The 14634-nt window shown below is 40.0% G+C and overlaps 1 protein-coding gene across 15 annotated transcripts in view; it reads left to right on the top strand.

Moving 5' to 3' along the window:
* Nucleotides 1-14634, top strand: part of NSUN6 (NOP2/Sun RNA methyltransferase 6) — a 52616-nt gene that overhangs the window by 5139 nt on the left and 32843 nt on the right. For all 15 annotated transcript variants that reach the window (XM_073334180.1, XM_073334174.1, XM_073334173.1 and 12 more), the window contains 4 exons: nt 1098-1177; nt 2512-2621; nt 6647-6800; nt 14088-14169. In XM_073334180.1, the coding sequence (XP_073190281.1) occupies nt 6649-6800; nt 14088-14169 (234 nt within the window). In that variant the 5' untranslated portion in view covers nt 1098-1177; nt 2512-2621; nt 6647-6648. The remainder of the gene's footprint in view (nt 1-1097; nt 1178-2511; nt 2622-6646; nt 6801-14087; nt 14170-14634) is intronic.

Here is a 14634-nt window from a genome sequence, read left to right as displayed (position 1 = left end):
TGCAAAGTTCTAAAGAACTTGAGTTTTATTGTAGATAAGGTCTAATAAAAAATACCAGCGATTGAGTCAGAGAATTTCTGTCTTTGCATTTTCGAAAAGTGCACATTCCTTCAGAAATTTAAAATCTATAAATAAGGACCATATAATACTCATGGATTATTTGTATTATAATAGCACCTGTAGACCCTAATTAGGATTTTGGCTTGGCCCCTTTGTGCTAAATGCTTTACAAACGTAGAAGGAAGGCACTGCAATCTAGACAAGACAACAGAAATAGAAACTAGTAGTCTGAGAAGATATATGCAACAAGTATAGAGCTTGCTTTTAATAAAAGGTGACAGAAAAATGAACTGATGTTGCAATGTCTTATTTAAGAAGTCTGTGAAATTGAAAGAAACAGAGTATCCAAATAACTTGAGCGATTCCTGCCTGATGGTGTAACACAATGCTTTGACGTTTAGTTAATTTTTTGATTTTTTTTTTGTTCTATTTATTTTATGACTGTCTTTATCTGACAGAGATAATTAATTGTAAGCCATAAAGTCCGAAAGTAAATTGTTTAGAAATCCTACCATATCTCTTCAGTCTTTCTGAGGCGATCCGGTTCTTCTATAAATAAATTATTGATGTTGGTGGGTTTACAGACAACAACTGTGTGACGGGGCCAAGACATTTCTGTAATGTGAAAGCAGTTGGCGCTACTCTAACTATTTGCTAGGAGGGTAATGAGTTATGCTTGTTTTATCATACAACTTGTTCTAGGAATCTGGAACTGGTATTTTTGTCAAATTTTTTGCTTTGTAAGGGGAAATGCTTTGCTAAAAACACAGATACAGAGAAATGAATCTTGTCAATGACTCCTAGTGTGGTCTTGGCATTTCTGAATGTATTTATTTATCTCTGTGTTTTAGCTTGAGTATTTATAATATACAGCATTTCCTAATGTCGGATTTCCCAGCTTCTCATCAATTAAAGAGATTCTACCATTCATAGATATAAAGTGTGAACTGAAAAATAATTAATTCCAAGTACAATAAAGTACTTTTTAAAGCATTGTTGTTTGTTAATGTTCTTTTATTTTTAAAAAAATTCAACAGCAGTTTAAAGGTCTTAGTGTTCCAGTTCTTCGGCATCCAGAACTCCAGGACATCTTACTTATTCCTGTCATTGGACCCAGGTTTGTAATTTTCAGACTTTAACAACTAATTTGTGTTACTGAGTTTCACGACAGGTTTTACATTAACCCATTTTTGATAACTTAGACACTGTTAAAAAGTTGCAAGTGTTTTTTAAGCCAAAATATGCAGTACTTGTCCTAGATAACATAAATTTTTGATCTTTCAAACTCCCTCAGAATTTTGTTATATTTTAAAAGACCATAATCTTTTCTTTCTCCATTTATGATAATGGACTTCATATTAGTTTTCCATACAGCAATTGCCGTGTGGCAGAGTATGTTAGGAGGAGGTAGATTATCTCTGCTGAAGGACTAGGGACTTTGGCAGGACTTCAAAGTATAGGGTCTTGCAGTAGTGCACAATATTCCTCCGTTAGAACATTTGCATTTACAAGACTCACATGAGTGTATTTAGGGAAGGTAGCATAAATGATAACGTTAAACAGGAATTCCAGGGTCACATTTATTCCCCTATGCTGATGTCCTACAGTATTCATACTTAAGCTGGGTTTTTTTCTGTTTTTCATTTTAGACAACTTTAGTGTTCCCTCATTGTTTCCACTCTTGGAAGTTTTTTCATTGCTTAATTTAACTTCACAGTTAGAAGGATAATCTAAATGATCTTTCTTACAACGAGGCTTCAAAATTACACACAATTGTCAATTTTGAGTTTACCAAGACTCTGTCAAGTGGGCTTTTAAATTATAGGGATCATAAACAATACTAGTGTGTACAAACTGTACATTGTATTATGGTATTTGCTGTCTCTCTTTTACAGTGTTGGACAGTACTTTATTATTTGTTGTCCTGCACTGATCTTAAATCCTCCTTTGATGTACCAATCTCTAAATAATCCACTATTTGTACTTGTCCTTGACAAGTCTGAGCCATTACTTTCCTTATCACCAACCTGGATACAGTAGCTACCAGCAAAATTCCCTGCATCGTGTTCAAATGTTTGTTGTAATAAAGATTTATGGCAGTTATTAAATTTAAAAGATCACTTTTTGACCATCCTGGTTGAACACTAAGTTGTTACTGGCAGAGAAAGTGGAGAAGAATGATTTTCACATCTGTTAACAACTTGATTTTGTATATTCGTATCAGATTTTTGGCAGCAGCAGTTTTGGGGCTGAATATGCATTTTTCCAAGGACTGCCACTTGGTTTTATTCTTTACTTTTAACAGGACTGAACTGCATCTTGTAAGTTTGATATACAGTAGGTGCATATTTATCCATCACCCTTTCTCAAACAGCATGTATGAACTGACTTTTTTTTCTAAAATAGACTGTCAGCAGGTTTTTGTAATGAAATTACACTTCGTATCCTCAGGAAGGATCTACAAAAGCAATCATCTGAAGTCATTGTTGGAGCCCAGTGTGGGAATTCAGTGCTACGAGGAGCGCATGTCTTTGTTCCAGGAATCATATCTGCTTCAAAATGTAAGGGTTCTCTAATATATTCCAGTAGGATTTAGGGGGGGAAACAACCATCCATTCCAGTTGACATCTAGTATCTATTTTACTTTGTTTTTGTTTGTAAAACTTTCATGATTTTTCTTGTGCAATACTTATAACAAAATGGTGCATGCTACCTCTCCTCTTCTGTGCTGCTTTCAGTTCTCTCTCCTTTTTAGAGACTTCAATTTCTTAACAGCAGGATTGTCTGTCATTGATATTTTTACATTCTTCTTCTTTTGACTTGAAAAAGAGGGTTTTTTTAACAAAGATCAGATGTTTTCAAGTGAGACATAACCTGACCAAACTGAAAAGTTATGTCATTTTGGTGTATACTGGAGAGATTAATTTTGTAGATTTTCTAATAAGCTTCAGTAGTTGCTATTAAAGTCAGTATTTACCCTTAATACTGCCTAAGAAAAGCACGTTCAATTTAGTAACTTCCCAATCTAACCAAGGGGAAATATGGGGCACATGATTGATACCTCTGTGTAGTTAGTGGCCACTAAAGTAGGAGCTGTTAGCTTTTGAAAAAATGGCAAACAAAGACACATTGACTTCATGATATCTTAGGAACATAAGAAAGTAGATGTAAAGGAGAACTGAAGTTTTTGGTTTTTGTTTCGCTTTCCCTTGACATTGAAATTGGCATGTTTGATGTTATAATGGTCTAGTGTGACAGATTGACAATATCCTGAATGTACCTTATTGAATTGAATTGAATTAAATCTTACTGAATTTGGGTTAATACCTTTGTGGTAGATTATATTAAAAATGCAAATGTTTATGTACTATTGTGAAATTGTATGGAATTTCTATAGCAGGAAAACAAAATTAATACAATTTCTGGAAGGTATGAGAAAATTCAAAGGTCTTTTTGGAACAATATCTGTGATGCGGATATTCTAGGAAGTTCCTTGAAGTGAGGGGAATGCAGGTTTTCCCCTCTGAAGCCAACACATTGAAGATAAGATCTGGGGAGAGAGACCTATTGTATACTAATTACCTGCTTCTGGAATCTCCAGATCAAAGACCCCTGCTCTATATAAAAGGGTGGATTAAATTTCGCATGAGTGTACTTGTTCTGAGGTGAATCTGTGATGAACTTGTAACCACAAGGAAACACTTAGGGTGGGGTGATGAAAAACTGCTCTTGACGGAGCCCATTTTAGAGTTGCAATGAAATCTGGTAAGCTTATTAGCATCTGTGTTTTTAATATGTTTTCTCTGTAATGCTTTTTACCTTAAGAATAAAGTAGGCTTCCTTAGAAAGAAACAGGTGGTAACTTTCATCTATACCAATCATTCCGTTATCAGAAAAATCAAGCAGATTTAGGCAGATTGTCTTTGCTGGGAGTAACACAGTGAAGGCAGGGAACTGTTCAGCCTGGACATACCCTGGTCAGAAGTGGGTGACATGCGGGTCTCCACACCAGAGCGGCCACAGCTCGGGTGTTGGAAGCCTGAGAGTGGATGCCCTTGCTGGACCACTGCGGGGAATACAGGTGCAGTTGCCCTGAACTGAGATCTTAGTATTGACTTCTGTTATTTCTTGGTGAGAAAAATCTTTCTCATATCTAATTTATGGAGGTTCTGAAGTTATCATGCGAACCCTTGTGTCTCTCTCTCCCAGTGCCAGTGAGCCAGAAGATAATCTTCTACATATGCTATTGAACAGTGCTTAGTCTTCAGCTACATATTGAAACAATTTGTGCTATTTATTTTTTTAAAGATTAAACTAACTTTTATAATATAATTGTAGATGATTCACTTTGTTGTTATCATGGTAGTGACTATGGCTGTGTTAACCACAAGTCTTTCTTTTTCCATCTAGATCAGCGTTTCTCAAACTGGGGTCCTTGAGGATACTACAGGGGATCCGCGGGCCCTGCTGATCAACTCCTCCCCATCCTTCCCTCAGTGTCTCCCCCTCCTTCCCAGCGCCTCCTGCACGTTGGGAAACAGCTGTTCAGCGGCGTGCAGGAGGCGCTGGGAAGGAGGGGGAGGAGCGGAGATGGGGGATGCTCGGGGGAGGGGGCGGAAAGAGGCAGGGAAGAGGAGGGGCGGGGGTGGGGTGGGGTGGGAAGAGGTGGGGAGGGGCCTTGGGGGAAGGGGTGGAGTGGGGGCAGGGCCTGGGGGGGCCTTTGGGGTCTGCAAAATTTTTTTAAATCAAAATGGGAGTCCTTGGGTTGCTAAAGTTTGAGAACCACTGATCTAGTAAATTTTGGCCCTGAATAAAAAAAGCACTTATGCATGTGCTAAAATTCAGTCCTCTTCAGAAAAGTACTTAAACTCGTGGTTAACTTTAAGCATGTGCTTAAGTCCCATTGACTTAATATGTATGCTTTCCTGAATCTAGGCATTTATGAGAAAACGAGTAAGTTGCTGCAACAGTTGTTGAAACTGCTTTTATTTTGTACAGTTCTACTCATAAATATGCAAAATACTTACTGGGTGAGCTAGTGATTTATCATCATTGCTGTACATTAGCACACAGCATCAAATAAAAGGGAAACATACTTCAACAGGACTTTAAAAAGATTTTAGAAGAATTACAGATAGGAAAATGAAGTGGAGAGTATGCTGCCAGCTTGAGGTGAGGTACAATAAAGCCCTGTATCTAGAAATTGCACTCAGCACAGATGGTATAACAAGACATGAATGGTAGTGCATAAGTGGGCCACTTAATCATTGATCAAGTTATACAGATAAGGAGAAAGAAAAGGAGTACTTGTGGCACCTTAGAGACTAACCAATTTATTTGAGCATAAGCTTTTGTGAGCTACAGCTCACTTGGTCAAGCTGTAGCTCACGAAAGCTTATGCTCAGATTAATTTGGTAGTTTCTAAGGTGCCACAAGTACTCCTTTTCTTTTTGCGAATACAGGCTAACACGGCTGCTACTCTGAAACAGATAAGGAGGAATCAGTGATTGAAGATCTTTAAGCTTAGTTTGACAAATTTAAATTTAAGCTTTAGGATAGTCAATGTAGCTGCCTGAATGGGTGAGAAAACACGAATATTGCAAGTTATAACTAAAAATTTAACATACTGCTGCTGCGTTCTAAAGAGACCGACAACAAGGGAAAAAATCTTTTGGCTTTACAAGTGAGGATGGACAAATAATTTGATGGGAGGTAAAGTTAAATGTCTGCAAATTTCACAAATACTAGGTAGATGGTAGCAACATGGAGTGTCAGTGTTTTGGGTATTGTAGACATCCCAAGAAGAAAATTATCTAGTGTAGAAGCTATTTCTGGCTACAAGAATTGATCACAAATATAATACAGTTTTTAAAAGTTCTAAAAGCATGTCTCCATAATAAAATGATTCTTTCCTTCGGGCACATTTAATCTAGCCCCTTGGTCATAGGAAAGAGATCTCTGAAACACAACCCACAAGCCACGTTCATTCCCAGTTCAAAAGCTGAGTCCTGCCTCTGTAGTTTTCCTCTAGTACAGCCAGCCAGGCCCTTCAATAAAAAGATCCTAGAAAAGCATATGGGGAGAAATCTCTAAGGGTAGTTTGAATAATAGTTGCTCTCAGAATGAAGCTTTTACAAGTAGAGGCAGAGATCAGTAAGTCCACATGTAGACCATGCTTTCTTACTGCTTTACTCCAAACAGGCTTAACAAAATCTCCTGTACCAGACACCAAAGTGTTCTTCAAGCTCTTCTAGGCACCAGTGCAGCAAGATACTTGAAGACAGTGGGACTACTTGTCTTCTGATGATCAGGCACATGCTTAAGTACTTTGCTCAACTAAATGCTTTACACAGAGGTGGCTTCTCTGTCATATTTTGTTTGCAGAAAATAATTAGGCAATGAGAAGACTGCCAGGTGACTTTGTGGACTGGCTAACGGTGGAGATACTCAAAGCTTGTCTTGACCTGAAATCAATATTGCTATGATGCAAGGGGTTGAAGTACATGGCCCATCAGAAGTTCCAGATGAGTTGGGCACTGTTCTTTTGCCAGATTTAAATTTTTAAAAAATATCTTTCTTTCCCTAGTTATGAAAGCTGGAGATGTGGTCTCTGTATACTCTGATATTGAAGGGAAGTGTAAAAGAGGCGCCAAAGAATTTCTGGGAACCAAATTTTTCATTGGAAATGGGATTTCAGAATTGAGTCGCAGTGAAATCTTCAGTTCAAGTGGCTCACTGAAGTAAGTCCATAGTAACTGCAATGAGGATTAAGAAGCTGCACTTATTTTCTTTTTTGAGGGGAAAAAAGCTAGGAATTTAGAAATATTCTGTAATACACATAAAGTCAGATTGTGGCTTTGAACGAGACATTACATTGGAGGCATGTGAGAAGGGACACTGAGGCAGTGGGAGCTTTGGGAAAAATTCTGGCTGACTAAAATTTTCTTCTGCACTTCTCAGGAGTGCACATTACAACAGCTGCTCTATGACCCCTTGAAAGGGTGCAGCATGTACTTCCTCCACCTGATGAAGAAGAGAGAGAGCATGTTGGGACACTGACTCACCACCCTTGTAAAGAAGGCTGTAACCTAGATTCCAAGGGGGCAGGTGACAAAAGACTTCAGGTTAGGTATAAAAGAAGGTGACCTTAACAGAGGGCTGAAAGTTAGGAGGGAAGTGGGGAATGGAAAATTACAATACATAGGAGTAACAAGAGGGAAAACTGTGGGGGAGTGTGCACATCTTAGATGACTGTACACAAATGCAAGAACTTTTGGAAATAAACAGGAAGAACTGGAAGTCTTAATGCACAAGCAAAAGAGACTTGGTTTGATAAATCTCGTGACTGGAATATTGCAGGGGGGACGGGGGACGGAGGGTATAGCTTGTTCAGGAAAGACAGGCGGGGGGAAAGGTTGCATTGTACCCGTCAAGAATGTACCCACTTGTTCTGAGGTCCAAAGGAGGTTAGGGGCAGGCCAGTGGAAGGCTTCTAAGTGAAGATAAAAGAGGGGAAAAACAGCCCAACAAATCAGAGGGAGGAGGTGAATGAGGTATTTCTAGAACAAACAACAGAAAGATCCAAAAAAGAAGATCTGGTATTAATGAGGACTTTTACAAAATAATATGGCAAAACTCAATGTCCAGTAAGTTCTTGGAATGTGTTGGGGACAACTTGTTTTAGATGGTGGGTAAGTAAGCAGGAGCACAGTCACTTTAGACTTGATTTTGACCAACAGGCAATATTAGTTGTGAAGGTGGAAGGCAACTTAGGTGAAAGTGATCATGATGTGATAGGCTTCCTGATTTCTAAGGAAAGGAACTGAGTGAGACCAGCAGAATAAGGACAATGAATTTTAAAAAAGCAGACTTTGGCAAACTCAGAGAACTAGTAGATAAGATCCCATGCAAAGCAAATCTAAGGCAAAACAGTTGAGGAGAGCGGGCAGTTTCTTAAAGACACAATATTAAAGGAACAACAGCAAACTATCCTGATGAAAAGGAAATATAGGAAGAGAAGAGGTTCATATGGCTGCATCAGCTCTTTAATGACTTGAAAATCAAAAAGGAATCCTACAAAAAGTGGAAATGGCAAATTGCTAAGAGGGAATATGAAATAATAGCATAAACATGCAGGGACAAAAATCATAAAAGCTAAGTCACAAAATGAGTTACACCTAACAAGGGACTTAAAAGGCAATAAAGAGAGGTTCTATAAATATATTGAGAAAGATGAAGGAACAAGAGAAAGATGAAGGAAAGAGTAGGTCCTCTATTTAGCAGCGAAGGAGAGCTAATAATGAACAGCTTCAAGAAGGTTGAGGTGTTTAGTGTCTATTTTGCTTGTTTTCTCTAAAATAATTAATTGTGACCAGATGCTTAACACAATATTAACAGCCAGGGAGACGGAACAAACTCTAGAATAAGGAAAGGATAGGTTAAAGAATATTTAGATAAGTTAGATGTATTCAAGTTGGCAGGTCTTGATGAAATTCACCCAGTAGTAGCTGAAGTAATCTCAGAACAATTAGTGATCATCTTTGAGAATTGTTGGAGGGGCGATGTTTCAGAGGACAAGAGAAAGGTACTGTTTGCCTGCTTTGGAACAAAGATGACTTGGGGCATTATAGACTAGTCGGTATAACTTTGGTACTTGGAAAGATACTAGAACACAATATTAATCAATTTGTAAGCACCTAGAGGATAATAGAGTTATAAGTAATAACCAATTTGGATTTGTCAGGAACAAATCTTGGCAGCCAATCTAATTTCCCTTTTTGAGAGGGTTAGATGCCTAGTGGATGGGAGAAGTAGTAGACGTGATATATCTTGATTTTAGTAAGGCTTTTGACACTGTCCTACATGACATTCTCATAAGCAAACTAGAGAAGTGTGGTCTAGATGAAATTACTATAAAGTGGTTGGAAAAACTGTACTCAAAGAGTAGTTATCAATGGCTCATCAAACTGAAAGTACATATCTAGTGGGGTCCCACAGGAGTCAGTCCTTGGCCTACTAGTGGTACTATTCAGTATTTTCATTAATGACTTGGAGTGGAGAGTATTATAAAATTTGCAGCTGGGATGGGTTGATAACACTTTGGATAACAGGATTAGAATTCAAAACGATCAGGACAGATTGGAGAATTGGTCTGAAAATCAATAAGAGGAAATTCAGTAAAAAATTGCAAAGTACTACACTTCAGAAGCAAAAAATCAAATGAATAACTACAAAATGGGGAATAGCTAGTTAGGTGGTAGTATTGCTGAAAAGGATATCTGAGGGTTATAGTAGATCAGAAATTGAATATGAGCCAACAATGTGATGCAGTTGCAAAAAAAAAGCTAATATAATTCTGGGGTGTATTAACAGGAGTGTCATATCTAAGAAACAGAAGTTAATTGTTCTTCTCTATATGGCCCTGGTAAGGCCTCAACTGGAGTATTGTGTCCAGTATGAACAAACTGGAAAGAATCCAGAAAAGAGCAACAAAAATGATCAAATGGGTTAGAAAACCTGACCTATGAGGAAAGCTTAAAAAAAACTGGGTATGTTTAGTCCTGAGAGAATACAACTGAGGAGGGAACTGATAAGTCTTCACATATGTTAAGGGGTTCTATAAAGAAGATTGTGATTAAATGTTCTCTGTGTCCACTGAAGTTAGGACAAGAAGTATGGCTTAATCTGCAGCAAGGGAGATTTAGGTTAGATATTAGGGAAAAGTTTCTAACTGTAAAGATAGGTAAGTACTGGAATAGAATCCTAAGGGAGATTGTGAAATTCCCATCATTGCTGTTTTTTTAAGAACAGGTTAGACCAGCGGTTCTCAAACTTTAGCAACCCGAAGACCCCGATTTTGATTTAAAATTTTTTGTGGACCCCCAGGATCCTTGCTCAGCCTCAGGTCGCACCCCATATCTTCCTGCCCCTGCTCCACCCTGCCCCTCCTCTTCCCACCCTCTCCCCTAAGCACATCCCTTCCCCGCTCCTCTCCCTTCCTCCCTCCCAGTGCTTCCTGGACCCCGCTGAACAGCTCTTCCCTGGTATGAAGGAGGCACTAGAAGAGAGGGGGAGGAGTTGTTCAGAGGGGCCGGTGGCCCTGGACGTGATTCCGCCCCCTCCCATGAGTGAGCCCCATCCCCGCTCCTCCCCTTCTCTCCCAGCGTCTCCTGCACGCCACTGAACAGCTGTTTCCCGGTGTGCCGGGGTACTGGAAGGGAGGGGTAGGAGTTGAGTTGATCCGTGGACCCACGGACCCCCTGGAGTACTCTCATGGACCCCCAGGGGTCCGCGGACCCGAGTTTGAGAAATGCTGGATTACACAAACACTTCTCTAAGTATACAGTACTTAGTTCTGCCTCAGTGCAGGGGATTCTACTAAATGACCTCTCAAGATCTCTTCCAGCCTTACATTGGGTCAGCCCTGCCGTGGCCCTTCCCACCCACTCTGCTTTTTGGGAAGGTAATGCTTCTGGTTTGCCAGTGAGATTGTGCCCTCCCCTCAAAAGAGGCATGGAAAGCTCCTTGTGTCCTCTCTTCCACTTGCACATCTGTGGAGGGCTAAGATAGCCACCATCCTGGTTCTAAATCATGCTATGTTTATGCTTTTATAGCAGCTAGCCCAAAGGAGCCTTGATGCTGAGCAGGGTTTGTAGGTGCTACCATAGTATAAATATTTATTAATGCTCCAGTTCTCAGTTTACAGTTGCAGGATGGGTTGTAGATACTGGTTTAGTGAATTCTGAAGACATTATTGGTCAGGAAACAAGTGGGTTTATTTTAACTAGCATTTGACATTGTCACATTGAGTTTTGCCAAGTTAATAAGCAGGATGCAGCTTTGATAAACTGTCCTACTGCAACCACTAAGTTTGCTTTAGTTTGGCCAGAAATGCAGTCTCACCCTTTCCACCACCTTCCAACACAGATGTTTTCAATTTTAAAGGAGCTGTATTTTAGGTTGACTATCTTTAATGAAATCTGTTTATAACACTATTTGCCAAATTATTTGTTATCTTCAAGCATGCTTGGCGTCTTTGTTTTTGCTGTCAAAGAAAGTGATTTGGGTTTTTTCCCTCCAGCATAGAATTAATATGTAAAGTGTGTCCAGTATTGCAGAACAGCTCTTTTTCATATAGTTACATCAAACATACGTGCCTGATTTAAAACACAATCTACAAAAAACTTTGGTGTGAAACCTACCTCAGATGACAATATGGCAAAATTGAATATAGGACACTAAAGCTTGAGTCTGTCATATTTGCTTTTCTGTCTCAATTCTTCTTTGTCTGCATGCTGCACTTAGGAAAATAGATTCATTCTTGCTGACTGCAGTTATTTAACAGTTGTGTTTTCAGGTTCATTTGTGCCATTTCTCTTTTTTTGTTGCGATTACTTAGTAATATTTTTATCTCTACTTAATGAAACGTAAAACTGTAGAGCCTATGTTAACTTTACACATTTTGTTTTTCCATGCAAATCAATGTTGATGGCTTTAATATATAGGATATTATGATTCTCCAGTACTGTAGATAAACTAGCAAAATACAAGCTATATTGAGCTACTATAAGGTGGGTGCATAACTGGTTGGAAAACCATTCCCAGAGAGTAGTTATCAGTGGTTCACAGTCATGCTGGAAGGGCATAACGAGTGGGGTCCTGTAGGGATCAATTCTGGGTCTGGTTCTGTTCAACATCTTCATCAGTGATTTAGATAATGGCATATAGAGTACACTTATAAAGTTTGCGAACGATACCGAGCTGGGAGGGGCTGGAAGTGCATTGGAGAATCAGAATCAGATTCAAATTCAAAATGATCTGGACAAACTGGAGAAATGGTCTGAAGTAAATAGGATGAAATTCAATAAGGACAAATGTAAAGAACTCCACTTAGAAAGGAACAATCAGTTGCATGTATACAAAATAGGAAATGACTGCCTGAGAAGGTGTACTGCGGAAAGGGATCTGGAGGTCATAGTGGATCACAAGCTAAATATGAGTCAACAGTGTAACACTGTTGCAAAAAAACAAACATCATTCTGGGATATATTAGCAGTAGTGTTTTAAGCAAGACACAAGAAATAATTCTTCTGCTCTACTCTGTGCTGATGAGGCCTCAACTGGAGTATTGTTCTCCTGTTCTGGGCGCCACATTTCAGGAGAGGTGTGGACAAATTGGAGAAAGTCCAGAGAAGAGCAACAAAAATGATTAAAGGTCTGGAAAACTTGACGTGTGAGGGAAGATTGAAAAAATTGGGTTTGTTTAGTCTGGAGAAGAGAAGACTGAGAGGGGACATAACAGTTTTCAAGTACATAAAAGGTGGTTATAAGGAGGAAAAATTGTTCTCCTTAATCTATGAGGATAGGACAAGTAAGCGGCTTTCATTGCAGCAAGAGCGGTTTAGATTGGACATTAAGAAAAACTCCCGAACTGTCAGGGTGTTTAAGCACTGGAATAAATTTCCTAGGGAGGTTGTTGAATGTCCATCGTTAGAGATTTTTAAGAGCAGGTTAGACAAACACCTGTCAGGGATGGTCTAGATCGGGGTGGGCAAACTTTTTGGCCCAAGGACCATATCCGGGTATGGAAATTGTATGGCGGGCAGTGAATGCTCATAAAATTGGAGGTTGGGGTATGGGAAGGGATGAGGGCTCTGGCTGGGGGTGTGGGCTCTGGGGTAGGGCCAAAAATGAGGAGTTCAGGATGCGGGAGGGGGCTCTGGGCTGGAGCAGAGGGTTGGGGTGCGGGGCAGGGGGTGAGGGCTCTGGCTGGGGGTGCGGGCTCTAGGGTAGGGCTGGGGATGAGGGGTTTGGGTTGCAGGGGGGTGCTCTGGGCTGGGACTGAGGAATTTGAAGGGCGGGAAGGGGATCAGGGCTAATGCAGGGTCCGGGCAGCGCTTACTTCAAGCAGCTCTCAGAAGCAACGGCATGTTCCTCCTCCAGCTCCGCAGAGGGGGAGCCAGGCAGCTCTGCGCACCGCCCTGTCCACAGGCGCCACCCCTGCAGCTCCCATTGGCTGTGGTTCCAGGCCAGTGGGAGCTGAGGGGGCATCGCTTGAGGCAGGGGCAGCATGCAGAGCCCCCTGGCTGCCCCTACGCATAGGAGCTGGAGGGGGGACATACCGCTGCTTCTGGGAGCAGTGTGGCGCCATGGCACGTGCAGAGCAGGGCAAGCCTCTGACCCTGCTCCCAGGCTGGCATGTCAGAGCAGGGCAAGCCCTGGACCTTGCTCCCCAGTGGGAACTCGAGGGCCAAATTAAAACAGATGCGGCTCCTGGGTCGTAGTTTGCCCACCCCTGGGCTAGATAATATTTAATCCTGCCATGAGTGCAGGGGACTGGACTAGATGACCTCTCGACATCCCTTCCAGTCCTCAGATTCTCCTGCTCACATTCTTCTTTCAGCTTTTTAGAGTTTCTCAGATTTGCATATTAATTAATAAATAGTAGTAAAACCTAACATTTGTATAGCACTTCACATTTTCAAGTCATTGATCAGATATTAATTAATCCTCACAACACTGCTACAACGTAAATAAATTAGTAGTATGCCAGTTTTACATATGAGGAAACCATTCTTTTTTGGCCATTTTTTAATGTGCAAAATACAAAGAAATATTTTCTTTACTTTGCAGATCACCCATTTGGTGAATCCAATGTGATGACGTTTCAAAGGGTATTCATTAGCTTGGGGTATAAAATTGTAAAAGGTTTATTTTATTTGAGTTGATTTTTATGTATTTTCACTTATGCAAAATTCTGTTCACAGTTAAATAAGTATAACCTTGGTGATTTAAGTGGAATGTGCCCCTTTATCATTAATATCACTATTGCTGAAAAACAAAAAGCAGACCATCACTGGCTAAAGTAGTATCAATTGAGTCACTCAGAAATTTTCTGAGTATCTTGTGAAAAGGTGATTATTAAGAGAACAAAGGAATATTTCCATGGCAAAATGTAGTTTTAGAACTTTAGAACAGAGCAGATAATTTAGTGGAATCAGATTTAATATGAGTTTCTTGCTTTTCAGAGGAATAGGTGTAAGAATGACAGACCCAGTGTACCTTAGTCCGTCGTTGGACAATGTGCTGTCCAGTTATTTGTTTTTGCAGGTAAGTGCATTACTAAACGGGGCTGTACAATTTTCAGAAGAATAAATATCCTTCAGGTGGTTCATTAGGACTCCAGAGGAATTCCATTTTCAGAGTGCTTCCATAACACCTAATTCAATACTTTCTTCACGGAAGTTGGATATAGATCTGAAGAAGAGCACTGTGTAAGCTTGAAAGCTTGAGTCTTTAATCAACAGCAGTTGATCCAAAAAAAGATATTATCTCACCCATCTTGACTCCCCGATAGATAGAATAAAGCATTTACAGGTATCTGTTTCAGACATACTGAAACTGATATATATAGGTTTTAGAGTAACAGCCGTGTTAGTCTGTTTTCGCAAAAAGAAAAGGCGTACTTGTGGCACCTTAGAGACTAACCAATTTATTTGAGCGTAAGCTTTCGTGAGCTACAGCTCACTTCATCGGATGCATACTGTGGAAACTGCAGAAGACATTATATACATA

Source organism: Lepidochelys kempii, chromosome 2, assembly GCF_965140265.1.
Source record: "Lepidochelys kempii isolate rLepKem1 chromosome 2, rLepKem1.hap2, whole genome shotgun sequence".
Lineage (NCBI taxonomy): Eukaryota > Metazoa > Chordata > Testudines > Cheloniidae > Lepidochelys > Lepidochelys kempii.
Note: the sequence above shows the minus strand (reverse complement) of the source record. Positions and strands in the feature narration are given on the sequence as shown.